Genomic DNA, 20,315 nt, shown 5'->3' with positions numbered 1-20,315 from the left:
CCCAACATCTTTTTCACTTCAGTAATTAGTTCTTCTCCACTAAAGAGAATCAGAATTGTCTAAAATTTATGCTTGTTGGTTTCTCTGCCCTTTTTTAAAAGAAAACAACAACAATGAATTAATCATTAGGACAAGTCAGGACAAATCAAGAATTATTAGTTTCTCTGCTTTTGACAGGGAAAGAGTTTGAACAGATGTCTGGATAATCTGAAGTCTCCCGTCTTCACTATATCCTACCTTTGTGACAGGCTTGTGATCTTTTGCCTCAACTTTTCGTCTGTTTCTTTTTTTCCATCCAGGTGATCTGGATACTCTGAAAACAAAACTAGTTTTTTTACTCTTTCCCTTGATTTTTATTCAGATAGTCTCCACATCTTTTCCCCTCTGATTGCTGAATTTTCTCACATCAGTATGCTCTCTGAATATACAATGCTACTCCTCCTTTGACCTATACTGTTTCTTCTGAATAAGACATATCCATTTAGAGCCATGTTATAGTCACGGATTTCATTCCTTTAATTGTTAAAACCTCCAGATTCTCCTGTTTGCTTAAGCTTTAGGCATTGGGGTTTAGACAGTCAAAGCTATAGGTTTTTCTATTAGCTTCTCTTGTGAATTTTTGTCACCTGTGAATTTCTGGATATTTCAGATGCTATTTTTCTTCCTTTGACTTACTTTCAATTCTTGGTGGCTATACACATAATTTTTGGATTAAAGCTTTTTTGATTAGATTTTCAAGACACCTGGCAAAATCATTCTTGTTAGCCTTTCTAAAGGTGTACTTTATCCCTGGCCAGAATTCTCTCATCCTTATATTTTAAGATGGGGTCTAGATTCTCTCATTCGCAGATATGACCGTCTTTGCCAGCACTTCACTTCCCAAATACCTTTTGTGTGTGTGTGTATCCCTTGCTTTCAACAACAACAGTGAGGAAAATCCAACTTTATGCCCTTGTGATCTTCATTTTTTTGTCCAAGACTTCATAGTTTTTGTGACAGTTTTTAGGTTCTTTCTGGTAATAGTATTTGTGCTGACCTGAATCACCAAGAGTAGTCATATTCTTTGATGAGCCTTGGGAGCTTCTCTGTAATGTCTTGTCTGTATGCTCTCTACAGACTTCTTATAGTTGCCTTGTAATTTCTCTTCAGGTAATTGCCAATTTTGCTTTTTCTTGGGCCCTTTCTGAATGATTTCTCACCTTACAACTCTGTCTTTCTACTGTACCATTCTTTGGAGGATAAGCAGTTGCTTTTTTCTTGGAGCATCTAGCTCTCTCCTCTTCAGGAATAGCCTCATCTCTTTTTTAGCTCTAAGTGTTACCACTGACCTTTTTTCCCCTCCCTTCTCTTCTACTCCCTAATTTCCTGACAAGTAGAGGGTTTATTTCTTTCCCTTCTGTGTCAGATCGCTTTTTCAGGTGAAGCCCTGATTCCATTTCCTTTAAGAACACTTCATTGTCCCTAATAGCTTGGGGTGTGGAAAGGTTTTCCATGAATCTTTTCACCTTCTCTTCTTGGAGGGAGAACAGCTTACGCTTGAAACAGAGAAGGCAGTCACTTGGCTGTGGCAGGAATATGAAAAGCAAGCACTTAGAACCATCTCATAAAGACAACATAATGGGTTTAGGTGAACTGAGGATCTGACCTAAATATGGCTTGTCTTATATTTTTTTAAATTAAATTCAAATCATTGCTTAATTTTGCTTTATTTTTCCCTTTATAGATGTCATTTATGTATCTGCTGCTGGCAGTATGCTCTGCCAGATTGTTAATTCTTTACTGTTACTGCCAGTGTCAGTGGCTCGGCCTTTGCTGAGTTATCTACTAGACCTCTTGCCACCCCTTGATTGCCTTAATAGACTGTTGCCAGCTGCTGCTCTTTTAGAAGACCAAGAGTTGCAGTGGCCTCTTCATGGTAAGCAAAACTGCTTAGTTATTACCATCCTAATAATGATATGGAAAAAGAGCAAGTAATGTTGGTAAATTAAAAGTTGTTGTTCTCACTTAGGACACTAAGGCCTTTGTTTTGTAAGAGCTTGCGGACTGAGGTAGCAACCTGGAGCACACATCATTTGTTCAAATGAAGATGTGTGAAGAAAAATTAGCTACTGCACACGTGATTTTACAATGATTTCATCTTTCAAATAAGCTGAAATAGAGTTTTTAAAGTTTGTTCAGCAGTGAAAGATTCATGAGACTAGGTATAGAGATACTAGTTTGATATGTAGAGAGTAGAGTTCAGAAGACTGTTATTTCCTTTTGAGTAATTTATGATAATATTTTAATTTGAGGTATTATTTGAATTCACTTTTATTTATAAATATAATGAAAATACTTACTGGAATCTATAAAAGTAATTGAAGTTCAAAATATTCACTTTAGAAGTACATAAATATGTTTCTTTTAAGGTATTTTAAGTTACTAAAATAATATTGCTAAATTATGGAAAAGTATAATTTGAAATATTTTAAGTGAAATGGTGTATAGTCTTATGGAAAGAACACTTGACTAAGAGAGAAGTTAAATTCTTGTCCTGAGCCTGATATTAATTAAATTGTGTGATCTTTAGTGAGTTAGTTTTTCTCTTGAGGGCCTTTGTTTCCTTATCTTTAAAATGAAGGATTTGGACTAGATTATGTGTAAGGTCCGTTCCCATTCTTAAATTCTCTATATCCTTTTAAATAATGATGAAGTGAAGTGTCAAATCCATAAATCATTAAAATGCTGGTTAGGGTGTAAGCTATTCTTTGTTCTCTCAGACTTTTTAAAATCACCTCTTTTAATTTTCTAACATTAACCATTTCTTTAAGATTGAAGGTAAATGCCATATTAATGAACGAATGGATATTAATAATTGTAATTTTTTTAAAAGGCTTCCTTAAACCTGATAAAATTAAATTTAGAAAATAAAATGGTATAGAAAATTCATTTGAAAAACTTGGATCATATATTATGATCGTTGTTTTAAAATGAGTAGGATGTAAAAAGGAAAGCTTAACTGTATTTAGTTTTTCACAAATGCGCTGTGATACACTAGTAATAAAATAATCTTTTATGTGTTGTTGACTAAAAATTTTCTTGAAAGTGTACTGTAGTATGATAAAACATTATGCTGCTCAGTTTACCACAATTTCAGCATACTTTTAGGCTTCAGGGAACATATGACAAAGCAGCATTCACTGATGATTTTCTCCTTAGGAGGACCAGAACTGATTGACCCAGCTGGAGTGCCACTTCCTCAGCCTGCTCAGTCTTGGGTTTGGCTTGTTGATCTGGAGAGAACTATTGCTCTCCTCATTGGACGGTGTCTCGGGGGCATGTTACAAGGCTCTCCAGGGTCTCCTGAGGAGCAAGATACAGCATACTGGTTGAAAACACCATTGTTCAGTGATGGTGTTGAAATGGATATCCCTCAATTAGGTAAACTGCTGCTGTGAAATTTATGACAGTTTCTGGGTTGCTACTTTTTTGTTGGGTTTTCCTCATCATGTGATGTCTTAATTGGAATACTAATGGAAAATTATCCAGGAACGGTATAGTGAAGATTCTGAGGCCTTAACTTCAAGTCCTAATAAAGATAGCTGGGATAATGTCATATAGTAGAAAGAAAACTCACTTTGGAATTAGGTATGCAGGCAGTTCTCATTTTATATAAATTCACATTACACAAATTCAACTTTACATAAAGAATTCTAAAAGAAATCTGTGTTCCAGAAAAACACCTATGTTAATTTTACCATACAGTACTGTGTGCTTTCTTACTACTCTTGTCCCTTGGCTAGGTGCTCCATGGCCTCCCACTTCCCCACTCCTCCAAAAAAAAAAAAACAAAAAACCTAACCTCCCTACCCTAAAAATAACTCCTCCAAGTAAAAGCAGAAAAATGTGCGTGGAAAGACTGCCAGTACCAGATTGGGGACTTATCTTAAAACCTTCAGTATCAAGAGAGGAGACCTCTGTCCTGCTCTACCCACTTTTCCCGTGTGTCTGTTCCTGAGTATTCTTCTTCTCAGTTCTGGCCAGGCCCCCAAGTGGCTAGTCCTGGCCCCAGTTCATTCCTTCTCTTGCTCTTGCTTCTGTGTCCCCCCTTTGAGTTGTGTGCCAGCTCCCTCCCTCCATGTTGTAAGGCTACCTTCCTGTCTTCCTCCCTCCCTTCCCCCGTGTCTGAGGGCAAATTCACATTATGTAAAGATTATTTTACATAGAGGTCTGTGGAACAGTCCACTTATCTAAAGCAAGAATTGTCTGTACTTGGACTCTATCACTAACTAACCTAGAGCAACTTAAATATACTCTTTGCCCTAAAGTACTTTTATGTGTAATTTATACATGATTATACTCAATTACTGGCTTATTTTACAGGCTTAATTTGTGGTTCAAATCAATTAAACTGACTTTGATACAATCCTGGAATGTACCCCCTTATTGTCACTACCTTCCCATCAGTGCTTTCTTCAATGAGTCAAAAAACATTTATTCAGTACTTTCTGTGTTTCAGACACTGTGCTAAGCACTGGTGGGTACCAAGAAAGCTAAAAACAATCCCTGCCATTGGAGACCTCACAGCTAATGGACAAAACAAGATGAAAATAATTAAGAAAAATACTCAGTAAAAGATATACAAGAGAGGAAATGTCAGAGGGAAGGCACTAGCAGCTTGGACTGAAAAAGGCCTTCTTCAGAAGATAGGAGTTGACCTAAGACTTGAAATAATACAGGATAACTAAGAGGTGGGGGTGAGGAGAAGAGACCATTCCAGGCATGGGAAACAACTACCACAAAGGCCCAGAGATGGGAGATGGAATGTTTATTGTATGCAAGAAATAGTAAAGTAAGTCAGCATAGTGGAATCATAGACTGCATGGAGGGTTGTAAAGTCTAAGAAGACTGGAAAGATAGGAAGGGACTGAGTTACAAAGAGCTTTCAGTGATGAATAGAGAAATTTCTATTTGATCTTAGGGGAAATAGGGCAGCATTCAAATTAATTGAGTAGGGGAATTCCCATGGTCAGACATACTTTTTAGAAAAATCACATTTTCAGCTGTGTAGAGGATGGATTGGAATGGGGGGGAGAAACTTGAGACAGGTAGACCAATTAGAAAGATATCGTAGTGCAAGAGGGTAAAGAGGGCCTGAACTAGGGTTGTGGCTGTGTGAGTGGAGAGGAGGTGGGGTTTATATGAGAGATACTGTGAAGATAGACATGACAAGATTTGGCAGTCGTTGTGAGGGGAATGAGAGTGAGGCTTCTAGGTTGACAAGTGGATTGAAAACTTGAGTGACTGGGAGGATGGTGGTGCTCCTGATGGTAATAGGAAAGTTTAAAAGAAGTGAAAGATTAGAAAGTGGAGCAGAGGGGAAGATAATGAGTTCTGTTTTGGACATAACTGAATTTGAGGTGCCCACAGAATACACATTTCTAAAAAATATTCAAATTACACTCAGTGATATGAGACTAGAATTTAGGATAGAGAATAGGGATGAATATATAGGTATAGGATTCTTCTGTATAGAGACAGTGGTTGGACCCATGGGAGCTGATGAGATCACTAAGCGTGAAGTATAGAGGAAAAGAGAAGGTCCCACAGATCGTTGGAGATTCACCCTTAGTCATTGGATGTAACATGGATGAAAAAACTTAGAATGAACTATTGGACAGATAGGAAGAGAACCAAAGGAGAGCAATGCCATGAAAATCTAGAGAGGAGAGTATCCAGGAAAAGATTAAATTGTTTCCAAGATTTCTTCTAGCTTTAATATTCTATAATTCTTTGCCCCCCAAAACCCACCAAACAAACACAAAAAAACTCAAACAAAACAAAAAACCAGACATGATTAGAGTCAGAAAGAGAAGCTGAGAACAACTCCAAAACAGAATGAAAGAGAAATTTTGCTTTGAAGGTTGAGGAAATTTTGTTGTCTTCCGAATGAAAAGATTATGCAGATTCCATGATAGGCTAAAAGACCCTCCTACTGACTGATGAATATGGGTACTGCTAGTGATGTTCCTGAATCAAGGGAAAAGGAAAGCCCTTTGAAGTGAAATTAGACATAACTGCTAGAAATACTCATCTGCTTTCTCCATTTTCTGTGGTTGATTTGACCTTTTGCTAGCATTCAAAATAATTTCAGAAAAAACACTTGCTTTCAATTGCTATTTTTTCTGTTTTTTAAAATTAGTGTTGCTATCAGAAAAGATGCTATTTGTTTAAAGTATTATTTGATATGGTTTGTTTCAATAAAATTGCTAGTATGATTTTTCTTTTTTTAGTGCAAATACTTCAGTAGTTCAGTTACTAAATACGCTAAATACACTTTTGTGGGCTATCCTGGGAACGTAACTCCCATTTATGACATTATTTGAAAGAGAAGTTGCCGTCTCTGTTCCCAGCAATCCACTTACAAACTAATTTTTGGAACATAGTCTGTTTATAAATTGGGTTTTGCCTATACCTCATAAAAAGACATGACCTTTTAATGATGGATTATCATTCATCATTATTGAATTACCCTTTCATGATGAAATCCAATTAAATCTTAAAGAAAACACTTCTCATTTAGTCTGTATATCATACTTATCTTCAACTCTGCTTAAGGACTTTGGCTGATTTCATTTGTTGAAATTACCTGTGTTTATGAAAAAGTTTGGTGTAGTTTTGTTTGTAACATAAAAAAATCTGAAAAAATTTTAAACGATGACAAATTTGTTTTTAGACAAATGTATGAGTTGCCTGTTAGAAGTGGCACTTTCTGGAAATGAAGAACAGAAGCCATTTGATTACAAATTACGGCCTGAAATTGCTGTCTTTGTTGACTTAGCATTGGGTTGTACAAAAGAGCCTGCTCGTAGTCTTTGGATCAGTATGCAAGATTATGCTATTAGTAAAGGTAAGATGAGGAAAAGACATGGAATAAATTCTGTGTAATTATGGTGGTTGATAGTATTGAATATCATGTGTACCTAATAGAGTAGAGTGATACAATTATCATTTTTAATACAGAAATTGTAATGACAAATTCATTTATCAATAAAGTGACTTTAACTTGTTCTCCCTCTGTTAGGAGATGTATATTTACTACTTGAGGTAAATTTAGTGTACAACAGTTGAGAGTTACATAAATATAAATTAGTAGATCATTATTTACTTTACAAAGGTTTCTGTTTTTCAAATTGATCATGACTCCTTTAAACGTCAGCTTATTTCTCACTGAACATTTGGTACAATATAGACAGCATTAGAATAGATATATTGGAATATATATGTGGAATATGGAATAGATCCCTAGATTCTGGTCTTGGCTTTGATTTTAATTAGTTGTATAAACTTAGGCTGTACATTGTATTCTGTCATGGCCTCAATTACTTTAAGTGTAAAGTAGAAGAAAAATCTCACAGGATTATAAGGACCAACCACGAGGTAATGTATGGGAAAGTTGTTTGGAAAAAATACGGTTATACATTTTTCAAATTTTTTTATCAAAATAATTTTATACACAATTTTCTAAGCAAATACCTATTGTTTGAGGTTTCCCACAGCGTCCCTTCCTTCTATGACACTTTAGTTTCCATATTTTCTTTTTAAATAATGATCTCTGGATTGATCAGGATCATATTTCCACAGTTGACACTCTCCCCATCATTCTCCCTTATCCTACCTATTGTTTTCCTCTGTTGCTTTGCAGTTTCTCCTTTCTGCAACAAAAAATGAATGACTATCACATTCAGAGGTTTTCACCTACTGCGCTCTATTGTTTTGGTGTGTAGTGGCAAAATGAAATGTAAATGATTCAGATTTAAAATACCAACAGATGGTGCCTTTGTAAGTGTCACCCTATTCATTGATTGATTCATTCATTCAACAAATATTTTTTGAATGCCTACTATTGCAGGTAGAGGCAGTAGAAAAGGAAAAATTAGTTTAAAATTTTTTCATTCCTATATAGTCCTCATTTTTTAAAATGGATCCTGAACGGGATTTTAGACGCTTTTAATTGTGTTTGTTTTGTGTTTAGGCCTTCTTCTGTAATAACACTTTGTTGTGATCTTATATTTGTCAAATTTTTGAAAGAGCCGTTTTAAATGTTACATGAACCAAAAGCTCATCGCATAGCCCTGTTTGCTGAATAGCTCTATATATTGTAACAAATGTTGTACCTGATCATTGGGAAGCATTCTATAGTATTTGGTTTGAAATGAATGCAAGCTTTAGAAAGAACCCAATACTCTCTAAAAACTCCTTTTCAGATAATAATCCCTGCCACTTATAAAACTCAGAAAATGAAGTGCCTCAGTTTTGGTGTTAATTAAATAGTCATGCCTTTCAAAGGACCCAGTTGTGTTTAAATCGTGGCAGTTTTAGATAATGCAGATAGCCTCTTACTGCAGTATACACTAATGATTTGTTGTCAAAATTGGTTGACAAAATCAGTACTGATATCCCTACTCAGAACGTTTGTTGGCCATAGGATCATATTAAAATCTGTCGTGTTTATGTTTTATGAAATATTTAAAGTATAAAAATATTGAGCTGTTTTAAAAAAATGTACTTGATTTTATATACTAATTTTATTGGGTATGGGCAATTTGGATGGAGAGCCTAACTCCTTGATATGTTAGATAATTTTGTGAGTTAATGATCAAAAATATTGAATTACCCGGTTGCCAGACGCCTGGTAATAAGCTTTTCTGAACTAGCCGAATGGTCTTTGGATGATGATCTGTTGCTGGACCAATACTCAAAGCCTTTTCCAGCTTGAGATAGGACCTGTCATGGCACAGCCTTTTGACAACCGAGGACTAACTTTTAATATCGTCATGGGACATAAGAATAGGACTTACATTGACAATTATATACATAAAATATGGCCTTTTTTAAATAAAATGATTGAGTTCAAGCTTTCCTTTTTTAAAATAATTTTTTGCTTTTAAAAAAGAATTGTGAGATAGTTGAAGAGTAGTGTTATAAACATGATCTTGGAATATTTCACACAAAAAAATGAAATAAAAGTTCCTAATGTGATTAAGAACAAGTGAAAAAATTTGGGCTCTTTTTATTTTGTTTATCTTGTTTAAAGTCACCTAAAAGCATATTGTAATGGCTGAATATACATTATAGGCATTTACTAAATGCTTGTTGAATGAATGAAGTTTGCATCTCCAGCAGTCTCTGTTTAGGAAACATTCCCAATTGAGGTGGATGAACTTTACTACATATGAAAGGTAAAGAACTTACACTAACATAGAATAAAAGAAAGGAAAATAAAATATTTTTTGAAGTACCTAACTAACCCCACCAACATACTTTCTAAGTCTCTTGCCTGGTATTTAATGGCCTATGATGGTCTCAAACCAAATGTTATTTAGTTTCTTACCCAAAGTAAGTGCATATTGTTCATGGTGTTTAGAAATCTTACATTGTATTTACTAAAACTATTAAAATGGATTCAGGAGCATTTTTATCCTTTTTGAATTTTAATAAAATCATTTTTATTTTCAGATTGGGACAGTGCAACTTTAAGTAATGAGTCACTCTTGGACACTGTATCTAGATTTGTTCTTGCAGCTCTCTTGAAACACACAAATTTACTGAATCAAGCATGTGGAGAGAGCAGGTAAATAACCTGAAACTATCTTCAGAACAGTTTTCACCAATGATACTAGAAGTTATAACTGTCCTTCTTTACTTAGGTATCAACCTGGCAAAACCTTAGCAGAAGTATATCGTTGTGTGTATAAAGTTCGAAGTCGTTTACTTGCTTGCAAGAACATGGAACTCATTCAGACTAGGTCATCCTCAAGAGACCGATGGGTGAGATCAGAAATCATTTATATGAAAAAGATGTGTCTTGTGTGGAGTTAGCATTCAAAAAAATATTTGAATGAAATAAATGATCGCAAGGTTTTAGTTAAGCACAGGCTTATTGTTAAGCACTGGTGCAACTATGATGCAACTACTCCAGAAGCTGTTGCAGTCTTAAGACTCTCTTGATAACAGTATAGCGTCTAATCATGTAAAATAATCCGAATTGTGCTTCATTCTCTGAACTTTGCCGCCATTCTTCAGCTACCTTCTTCCTTCTCCCTGAATTCTAGGCAGAACCCTTAGTTCAACAGGTTGAAATCACCAAGAGACAGGTTTTAGTTTATAACAGCCAAAAAAAAAATCCAAACCAACAACTTTCAAATAATATGGACTGTCTGATAATAGAAAAGGCTGCTTTGTCACTGTAGGTAATGGAGGCAAAGGCTCAAAACTCCCTCAACAGCTTTCAGATAGCCTTGGCTGTCTCGAGTTAGTAAGGGTTGCCTTGTCACTAACGGTAACAAAAATTGAGGCTGAATAATATCAATAAAAGTATAGAAGAGCTTCTAGGATTGCAGGGGAATCTGGCTTAAATGCCATGTTGTAAGGTCTCTTCTTAATGTAAGATTCTTTGATTCTGTATTTGTAAATACAATGCTAGGTATTGTAGAAATGTCCTTTAGAAATATTTGCTTTGTCAATGTTTTTGTTATTTTGTGCTCCATTTTAAGGAACCTTTAGTTTTTAAGAAATCTAAGCATATTTTGAAATTTATATTATGTAGCTAAAATTTAGTTGACTTAGACCTTGTTGTTATTGTTGTATTGTTAATAGGCAATACTAAGGGTCCTAGTTAGAGCAAGGAAGACCTGTTTGAGGCTCATCATTATCACATGTCACCCTGGTCAAATCACTTGGTGCTCTAGGCAACTCTTTTTTAAAATAAATTTTTATTGATATCTACTGTTTTTTTACATTATAATAGTTTCCCACCCCACTCCTTGCAAGAACTAGCTCATATAACAAATAGTATTTTTTTAAGATGAACAAAAAGAAAAAGATGAAAACAATCAGCACAGATGATCCATGTATTTAAAAAGCCTGAAAATGTGCAACATACTATACCTGTGGACTTCCCACCTCCATGAAGAGTTGGGTTGGGGTGTCCTGTCATGGCTCTTCATTGAGTCTTGCTTCTTCTTTATAATTTTGTTATATAAAGTTTTGATTTTTTTGGTGGTTTCATTTCTGTGCGTATTATTTTCTTGGCTCTGCTTACTTCACTCTGCATGAGCTCATGAATGCTTCTGCATTCATCACATATATAATTTCTTATAGTACAGTAATATTCCATTATATTTATGTACTGTGATTTGTTTAGCCATTCCCCAGTTGACAGATAGGCATTTACTTTGTTTCCAGTTCTTAGTTATCTCAAAAAGTTCTGCTATAAATATTTTGCAGTATATGGGGACTTTTTTCTTATCGATTTTTGGGGGGGGGTATATAAGCCCAGTAATAGAGTGTCTGTTTCAGAGGGAATAGATATTTTAGTCACTTTATTTTCATAATTCCAAATTGCTTTCCAAAATGGTTGTACCGTGTCATATCTGCACCAACAAAATATTAGTGTGCCTATCATCCTGCAACCTGGCTGCGATTGATTGTTGCCGGTTTTTTGTCATCTTTGCTACTTTTAGAGTGTGAGGTGAAACCTCAGCATTGTTTTTATTTACATTTATCTTATTAATGATTTGGAGCATTCTTTCATGTGGTTGTGAATACTTTGCAATTCTTTTGAGAATTGTTTGTTCATGTCCTTTGATCACTTATCTATTGGGGAATGGCTATTAGTTTTACATATATTTATTGTTTATATATCTTGGATACCAAGCCCTTATCAGAGAAAGTTGATACAAGGATTTTTTCCCATTTGACCGCTCTAGGCAAGTCTTTTAAGATTTTAAGTTGAAGAGAAATGCCAACCTGTGTTAGTAAAGGTAAAGGGAGTTTTCTCATATGGGAGTTCCTTTTATCAGTGAAATTATAAGTCTAGATCCTGTTGCTCTGATGATCTTAATATTCCTTAATAACCCAGATTTAAATAGAACAAAGAAAATTTGGTTTGGGGATATAGTTAAGCATGTAATAGATCAGTTTCTGCTTGTTCCTTAATCATATTACAACCTTTTTACTGTATAAGATAAGGGGACCTCATACAATATCTGCTTTTTGTTTTGGCAAGGCAATCAGGGTTAAGTGACTTGCCCTGGATCACACAGTAAGTGTCAAGTATCTGAGGCCAGATTTGAACTCTGGTCCTCCCAACTCCAGGGCCAGGGCTCTATCCACGTAGATGTCCCCAGGCCTTTTTTTTTTTTAATTAAATTTTGAACTTAAACACCAAACTTATTTATTTTTTATTTTTCAAGGGTTGTTTTTTTTTTACATTTTTATTAAAAGTTTTGATTTCCAAATTCTATCCCTCCGTCCTTCCTAGGACGGCAAGCAATCAGATATAGGTTGTACACGTGCAATTATTAAACATCAAATTTAAACATGCATTTCCATGTACAAAGTAGGAATAGTTGAGGATGGTACACAAAGCAGTCCATCTCTATTACATACAACTTGCTTTTCTTTTTAAGTATATAATTAATTCAGTGTTGTTTTCAAAGTTGTATTGTTCATCATTTTCTTTCTGAACTTCCTTCTGTTTGTTTCTTTGCATGTTAAAGAAATTTTCGATAACTTTTCTTTTCTTGTTTTGATAATACTATTGCTACTCCTCTTTACTGGAAAAATAAAAAAGGAGAACCCAAATTCTTTTAACAAATAGGCAAAGTCAAGCACATTGGCTATGTCATAAAGTATGTCTTAGTCCACACCTTAGAATCATTACATCTCTGGCAGGAGTTGAATAGTATGTTTCATTACTGATCCTCTGGAGTTGTGGCTGGTAATTTTATCTGTCAGATTCCTTAAGTCTTTCATGGTTCTGTTCCTCCCCCATAACCTCCACCCCCAAAATGTTGCATAAATAGTTCTTTTGGTTAGGCTTAATTTACTCTGCATCATTTTATACAAGTGTTTTTAAGTTTCTCTGAAGCTCTCCTTTGCACATTTTCTCATTTCCCGTTTCCCAGTTAGTGGGCACTTCATGAGTTTCCATTTCTTTGCTACAGCAAGTAGAGCAGCTAAAAGGTTTTTGCACATGTGAGTCTTTTCCGTCTTTCCTTTTTCTCTTTGAAGTATAGGCCTAGTGGTAGTATTGTTGGGTCAAAAAATGTGAACAGTTTAGTGATGTTTTGGGCATAGCTCCAAATTGCTTTTCAGAATAGATGGAGCAATTCATAGCTCCACCAGCAGTGCATTCTTTTTTTGTCATATGATGAGTTTGAGGAGGAAACTCAGAATTGTTTTAATTTGCATTCCTCTTATTTGTAATTGAAATTTAAAAAAAAATATGGCTGTTGATCTCCAGTTTCTTCCTCTGAGAACAGCTTGTTCTTCTTTGACCATTCACCTATTTGAAAATGATTCTCATATATTTAATCCGTGCTTTATGTATCTTGGATAACTGACCTATCAGAGAAACTTGGTGCAAAATGTTTTCTCAGTTAACTATTTTCCTTCTAATTTTAACTCCATTGATTTTCCTTTTAATTGTAACTATTGCATTGATTTTGTTTATCCAAAATCTTTTGAGTTTTATGTCGTCAACATTGTCCATTTTATCGCCTGTCATACCCTTGTTGGGTCATGAATTTTTCCCAAGTCAAAAAGTATTTCCTTCTTTGCTCCTCTGATTTGTTTGTGATGTGACCCTTTATGTGTCTATTAGAGTTTTTTGTATTATGTAGTCTTAATTGGTTACTCTTAACGTAATGTCTGCCAAACTGCATTCCAGCTTTCCCAGTTATTTTTTGTTGATTAGTGAGCTCTTATCGCAGTAGTTGTAGTCTTTGGGTTTATCAGTGACTATACTACTCGTGTTCATTTGCTTCATTTATATGTAAACTCTTTAGCTGATCTAGTCTTCTGTTTTTACCTGCTATCTTTCTAGCTTTATAGATATGTGAGAATTTAATAAATTAAATCCCCCTTCCTCTGAAGTTTTCGTGTTTTTTTCATATAGCTAATAAGTATTTATAGGAGGTAGTAGTAACAGAAATAATTTGAGCAGTAGGGTTTTTTTTGTTCGTTTGTTTTTTTGGCTAGGCAGTGCGGTTAAGTGACCTGCCCAGGGTCACACAGCTAGTAAGTGTTACTCTGAGGCCGGATTTGAACTTGGGTCCTCTTGAATCCAGGGCCCGTGCTCTGTCCACTGCCCAACCTACCTGCCCCAAGCAGTATTGTTTAAAAAGCCATTTATATAGGGGCAGCTAGGTGGTGCAGTAGACAGAGCACCGGCCCTGGATTCAGGAGGACCCAAGTTCAAATCTGGCCTCAGATACTTAACACTTACTAGCTGTGTGACCCTGGGCAAGTCAGTTGACTCTAATTGCCTCCAAAAAAATTATTTTATATAGAATTCATTACCATTCTCCTAAACCCATCCCTTTTTTGAAATTCTGTTTTCTAAATTACCATTCTTCTAGTCACCCATGTTTGCAACCTCTGTGTCATTACCAAATCCTCATTCTTACTTTATATTTACAGTTGCCATATTTTATCATTGTGATCCCCGTGATATCTTCTTTCCTCTTCTCTCTGCTTGCGTTACAACACCCTGGCTCAGCCCCTCATCACTGCTTACTTGAACTTTATTGGGCTGTCTTTTTAATTGGTCTTCTTGGATCAAGTTGCTCCGCAGTGTAGTCTGTCTTCCTCACAGCTGCCAAAGTGCTTTTTGTAAAGCACGTGTCTGACAACTTAACTCCTGTACTTGAGAAACTTCAGAGGTTCTCTTTTGTACCTCTAGGATCAAATAGAAACGCCTTCATTTGGCATTCAAACCCCCCAACCTAACTGTCCAGCCTTATTCCGTCATCCTTGCTCTCATTCATGCTTAGTCCATTGAGATTGTCTGTCCTACTGAAAACTCACGACTGAGCCTCCCTTTACCATCTCCATGCCTCTGTCCTGCCAGCTGTCAGCCTGACATGTGGGTTCTCTGTGCCTTAGAACCCTGAGTTTCTTTATTTTTTTTTTTAATTTTATCATTTTTTTTAAGTGAGGCGATTGGGATTAAGTGATTTGCCCGGAGTCACACAGCTAGTCAGTGTTATGTGTCTGAGGCCAGATTTGAATTTAGGTCCTCCTGACTCCAGGGCTGGTGCTCTATCCACTGCGCCACCTAGCTGCCCCTGAAGCCTGAGTTTCTTTAAAGACTCTACTCAAGGGCTGTCACCTTCAGGAAGTTTTTCTTAATCTCCCCAGATGCTAGTGCATTCCTCTTCTAAACTACTTTGCTATCTTCCCCCCCGCCCCTAATCTTAGAGATATACATGTCGTGTCTCATAATGGTAAGCTTCTTAAGGGCAGGGACTGTTTTAGTTTTGTCTTTATGTCTCCAGTGTCTGGCATATAGTAGGCACTTAGTAAATGCTTATTTTCTGATTCTTGTGAAGTCCTGTTCATTAAACTTCTTCTTGGTCTTGGAGTACTGCGCTAGTAAATTAGCATAGCCTAAATTTTATACCATAGATGTGGGTGAATTTTATAGTAGTCTTCTTAGCAAAACTTAGGAAGAGAACAAATATATTTACTCTTTGTAAACATTTGTATTTAGATATTCATAGGAAAATGTGTGCATTATTTATCTTGCTATTTTTCCATAAATAAAAATCATATGAATACTGTACTCTAAGGCTTGAGAAAATAATTTTCATTAAGTGATTTTTAATTTTTTTTTCTCAAGATTTCAGAAAACCAGGAATCCGCAGATACTGATGCACAGGAGCATTCCTTTACTCGAACTATTGATGAAGAAGCTGAGATGGAAGAGCAAGCAGAGAGAGACCGAGAAGAAGGACATCCAGAGCAAGAAGATGAAGAAGAGGAGAGGGAGCATGAAGTTATGACAGCTGGTAGTAAGTACAATTTTCAAATATATATATAAAAAAATGTTATACTTTGGGTTTGTGAGTACTTGATCTTTATTTAAAAGGTAGTTATACCCTAGTTATCAATTATGATCTTTATTTTATATGAATTGAAGACAATCATATAAAATGATATAATAGTTGTTAAAAGTGTCTTCGTGTGTGTGTGTGTGTGTGTGTGTGTGTGTGTGTACAGAAAAACCCTTGTGGTTAAATTTAAATACAACATGGACTTTAGACTTATTATATTCAACTAATTTGAATTTAATTAATGACAATTCAGTGTTAGTTTAATCTTACTAGTTTAATCTTATTCATTTGTAGATGAGTTGAATATTGCCAGAAATTCGATAGATACATATCCTGGGTTACCTTTTTGAAGTTGCCTGCTTACTTACTTATTCAAATTTAAATGCTCAGAGACCATGCAATTAGATTTTGGAAAACTTTGCCACTCACTTTAACTTCTTGAAGGTTGTCACAACTTGTGTCATTTTGGGTTTTCTGTAGCATACCTTGTGGGTGGTAAAAAATGTCTGGCAACCTTGTAAAATCTTGTATAATGGGAAGGGAACACATTTCTTGAAAATATATTCTTCATGAAAATCTGGCAGCTGCCTTCTTTCAGCTGTAAAACATTACCCCTGTGAATGTTATGTTGCTTTCAGTAGGATCTGGAACCACTTATATAGTACATGGTTTGCCAGGTGAATGGATTTTTGGGGGGGGGGGGATCTTTTTAAATTTTACAGTCATGAAAGATAGTTTTTAGTTACTATCTAATATTTAGATATTTAAAGAAAATTGTCAAAGTTCTTTGAAACATAGTAGGTTTTGATTGACACATTCATCTTTGGCAAAAAAGGGTGTTAATATGTGACCTGAAATTGTATGCGTGCAATTTGGGCTGCTTCTGCTAGGCTATATGAAAGAATCTAGGTTGGAGTTATTGTTCATGTCACATATTGGGCATGTATCATTGCTTGGTATTATTAGTTATCTTTTCATATGTTTGTCTTTTTTCTCCCACATGGTTACATATTCCTTGATGTGATGTGATCATGTGTTTATTTCTTATTAGCCTAACTTTTGGCATGATGGTTTCCTGTAGTAGGCACTTAACAAATATTTGTTGATTGATTGGGTTATGATAAAATGTAATATAATATTAATAACTTTGCTAAAGTGAGCATTTTCATATATGCTAGTCTTTTAAAAATCATCATAGGCAGGAACTTTGGTAGTTATTAACGTCTAATAGGAGAAAAAACTGTTTAATTATAACTTGGGTTACATGTCATTTTCTTACTACCTTTTATAACTAGACCCTGGATATAAAGGCTTTAATCATTTAAGTAAATTTGATAATGTCTTTTAACAGTGCCTTTTAGCTAACTCTCCTTTAGCAGGAATAGAAGGTGAAACAAAGGTAAGTTGTTTTACTGCTCATTCCAGCTTATTCAAATAATTGTAAAAATAAGATAATACTGTGGATTACTAATTTTTGAAGAAATTAACTTATTTGTATATGATTAAGTAGCATGTTTTTTTAAAAAAAGTCTCATTGAGTGTTTGGTCCACATGTATTTACTATTTTAAATGCAGTTTTCTTTGCTTTTATTCCCCTATGTGTTAAGACCTTGTTTTTGTGTTGCATTATTACAGAAATCTTTCAATGTTTCCTATCAGCCCGTGAAGTAGCACGCAGCCGGGACCGAGATAGAATGAACACTGGGGCAGGGTCTGGGACTCGTGTTGATGATCAGCCTCCTCAGTCTCAACAGGAGCGAAGGGTCAGCACAGATCTTCCAGAGGGCCAGGATGTGTATACTGCTGCATGCAATTCTGTGATCCATCGATGTGCCTTGTTGATATTAGGAGTAAGTCCTGTTATAGAAGAGCTTCAAAAGCGAAAAGAGGAAGGACAGTTGCAGCAGCCGACGACAAGTACCTCTGATGGAGTTTTACTTATGACCAGGTAGGAAGTGCTAGCAAGTTAACTGGCTTCTCTTTTGTTTCTTCCATCCTTGCTACTTTGTTTTCTAATGATTGTTTTTTAAATGTAAATTGAACTGATATAAACAAAGATGTGGATGAAATTGGCTGTATTGAATTTGAAGTGGTGTAGTCAGTAGCTGTGACTTAAACTAGCAAGGTGGTTTTTGAGTTAAAGGAAATTGAGCACTCTGTTATTAAGAACTGTAGCTAAGGCAAATGTAAATTTACTTTTATCTCTACGTAGCTTTATGTTCAAAAAGAGAAGCAAGCAAGTTAACTCAGTGTGAGTGAAAGGTCCCTTTTATTGCTGAATAGTCAAGATTTTTCTTTGATAGACAAAGGATCCTTCACAATCAGTATATTATCTCTGTTGTTAATGCTTTTTAATTTTACCTTCTCACAATCTCAAATTGAAAAAAAAATTTTTGTGTGTGTACATGTGTGAGGCAGGAGTGAAAGTCTTACCGCAGAGAGCCGCTCAGTTCATGCAAGTCCAAATTATAGACTGATCAAATCAAGGAGTGAATCTGATTTATCTCAGCCTGAATCAGATGAAGAGGGTTACTCACTGGTAAGTGAAAAGGACTTTTTGTCATCCTTAGTGTCTGTAAAAAGGATATTTTTGTCCTCAGTGTATATTAAGAAACACATGAAGCTTGGGTTATAGTAGATGTTGATTTTTTTTAGTAAATTTTTATTAGATCTATATAAATGTTGTCTCTACCGAAGATTACTTTTCTTATAAGAAAAATTTATAAATGTGAACATTTAAAAATATAGAAATCAAATATTTTCCCTAATAGAGGTGAACAGTGGCAGTGATAATACAATAATTTGGCATACTTCCAATTAACTTTATAAGTTTGGATATTTGATTATTTTATATAATTTCAAACAGAAGAATGAAGCCATTTGCTGAAGTCCTTATAAAGGAAGTGTAGAGCTGTCCTACTTCCACATTTTGTCCACCTTCTCCATACTAACTTGTGTTCTAGTTTTCTTATTTCTCCACAACATGCTAGGAATGTACACAATTACTTTCTAAAAGTGATTCAAAACATTAGTTTGAGAAAAGCTGCCTTTTGTATCTTTGTAATTAGTTCATGATTTACCTGGGATTGAGAAAAGTAAATTAAAGTAGATAAGAAACTTTTTTCTTAACTGAATAAGATATGTGGTGCAATTTGTTGTAATATCTAAAGTTCCATTTTCTGACATTTAAAGTCAGTCAAAACAGTATCGCCTCATTTATCTTGCTTTTTGAGCAATGAAAGGCAGTAAGGTGGTGCAGTGAGTAGAGTACCAGGCCTGGGGTCAGGAAGACTCATCTTCCTGAGTTCAAATCTGGCCTTAGACATTTAATAGCAGCATGAGCCTGGGAAAGTTATTTAACCCTCTTTGTCTCAGTTTCCTCATCTGTAAAATGAGCTGGAGAAGGAAATGGCAAACCACTCTACTGTCTTTGCCAGGAAAACCCTAAATGGGGTCACAAAGATTGGATACGACTGAAATGACTGAATAAAAACCAAATTGAGGAATGAAGAATTCTGAATAAGAAGTTTTCCCATACAGAAGAATCTTAATCTTTAAACATTGAAAAACTTTTATTGCTAAAAGAAATCTCTTTTAAAAATGAATTCTAGAAAATTCTATATCAAATTGCTTACCATTTTGGGAAGGAAGGGAGACAAAGATTGAGAACTCAAAATTTAAAAAAAAATGCTAAAAATTGTCTTTACATGTAATTGGAAAAAATGAAATGCTATTAAAAATAAAATGGATCTTAGAATGTCAAAATGTAAAAAAAAAATTTTAAATAATTCAAAAGTAACATATTTGTCAAATGAAAAAGAAAACATCTCCCAGAACTTATAGATGCCTCTGATTCCATACAAAAGGAAAAAAAGGGAAGAAAATTCTATGCATTAGAGACCAGTTTCACTCTGGAAAGGAGCTGATAAATGAAGATAAAAGAAGCAAAGAGGGTCTAGGATCTAGATTATAGGATCTATTTTCTATTCACTACCACCATCCTTTTTCAAAAAATACTACTTATCGAGGGATCTAGGTTTTCTTTATCCACAGTTTGAAAACAAAACAAAATTAAGGGGCAGATTCTTAGTATTTTAATTAAATTGATGTTCATAAGTTAAAAAAAATAATTCTATTTTTCTGCTGTAGTAAATAGTTATAAACAAAATTTTAACTTTTTGGTTACTAGAGATATTATAGATATATATTAGAATATATATATATATATATATATATATATATATTAGAATTTACTATGATATAGCAATATTATTAGGGGCTATGGAAGTATGTAGGGATGTGTACCCCTATACCAAATGGCTTCCACTTATTTTAGCTAGTTTCTGTATACCCTGTACAAACTGTTTAAATACAGTGTGAGGAGAGGTCTCTATTTGAGACACAAAGTGAATGTATCTCATTTTCTCTCCAGTG

At 34.9% G+C, this 20,315-nt stretch overlaps 1 protein-coding gene across 1 annotated transcript in view; it reads left to right on the top strand.

The window, feature by feature from the left end:
• HERC1 (HECT and RLD domain containing E3 ubiquitin protein ligase family member 1) overlaps positions 1 to 20,315 on the top strand; it is a 198,843-nt gene that overhangs the window by 62,876 nt on the left and 115,652 nt on the right. The window contains exons 18-25 of the mRNA XM_078151198.1: positions 1,724 to 1,915; positions 3,199 to 3,420; positions 6,716 to 6,889; positions 9,499 to 9,613; positions 9,690 to 9,810; positions 15,668 to 15,839; positions 17,517 to 17,829; positions 18,300 to 18,420. Of these exons, the coding sequence (XP_078007324.1) occupies positions 1,724 to 1,915; positions 3,199 to 3,420; positions 6,716 to 6,889; positions 9,499 to 9,613; positions 9,690 to 9,810; positions 15,668 to 15,839; positions 17,517 to 17,829; positions 18,300 to 18,420 (1,430 nt within the window). The remainder of the gene's footprint in view (positions 1 to 1,723; positions 1,916 to 3,198; positions 3,421 to 6,715; positions 6,890 to 9,498; positions 9,614 to 9,689; positions 9,811 to 15,667; positions 15,840 to 17,516; positions 17,830 to 18,299; positions 18,421 to 20,315) is intronic.

Source organism: Phascolarctos cinereus, unplaced genomic scaffold, assembly GCF_003287225.1.
Source record: "Phascolarctos cinereus isolate Bilbo 61053 unplaced genomic scaffold, phaCin_HiC Scaffold_3;HRSCAF=262, whole genome shotgun sequence".
NCBI classification, from domain to species: domain Eukaryota; kingdom Metazoa; phylum Chordata; class Mammalia; order Diprotodontia; family Phascolarctidae; genus Phascolarctos; species Phascolarctos cinereus.
Note: the sequence above shows the minus strand (reverse complement) of the source record. Positions and strands in the feature narration are given on the sequence as shown.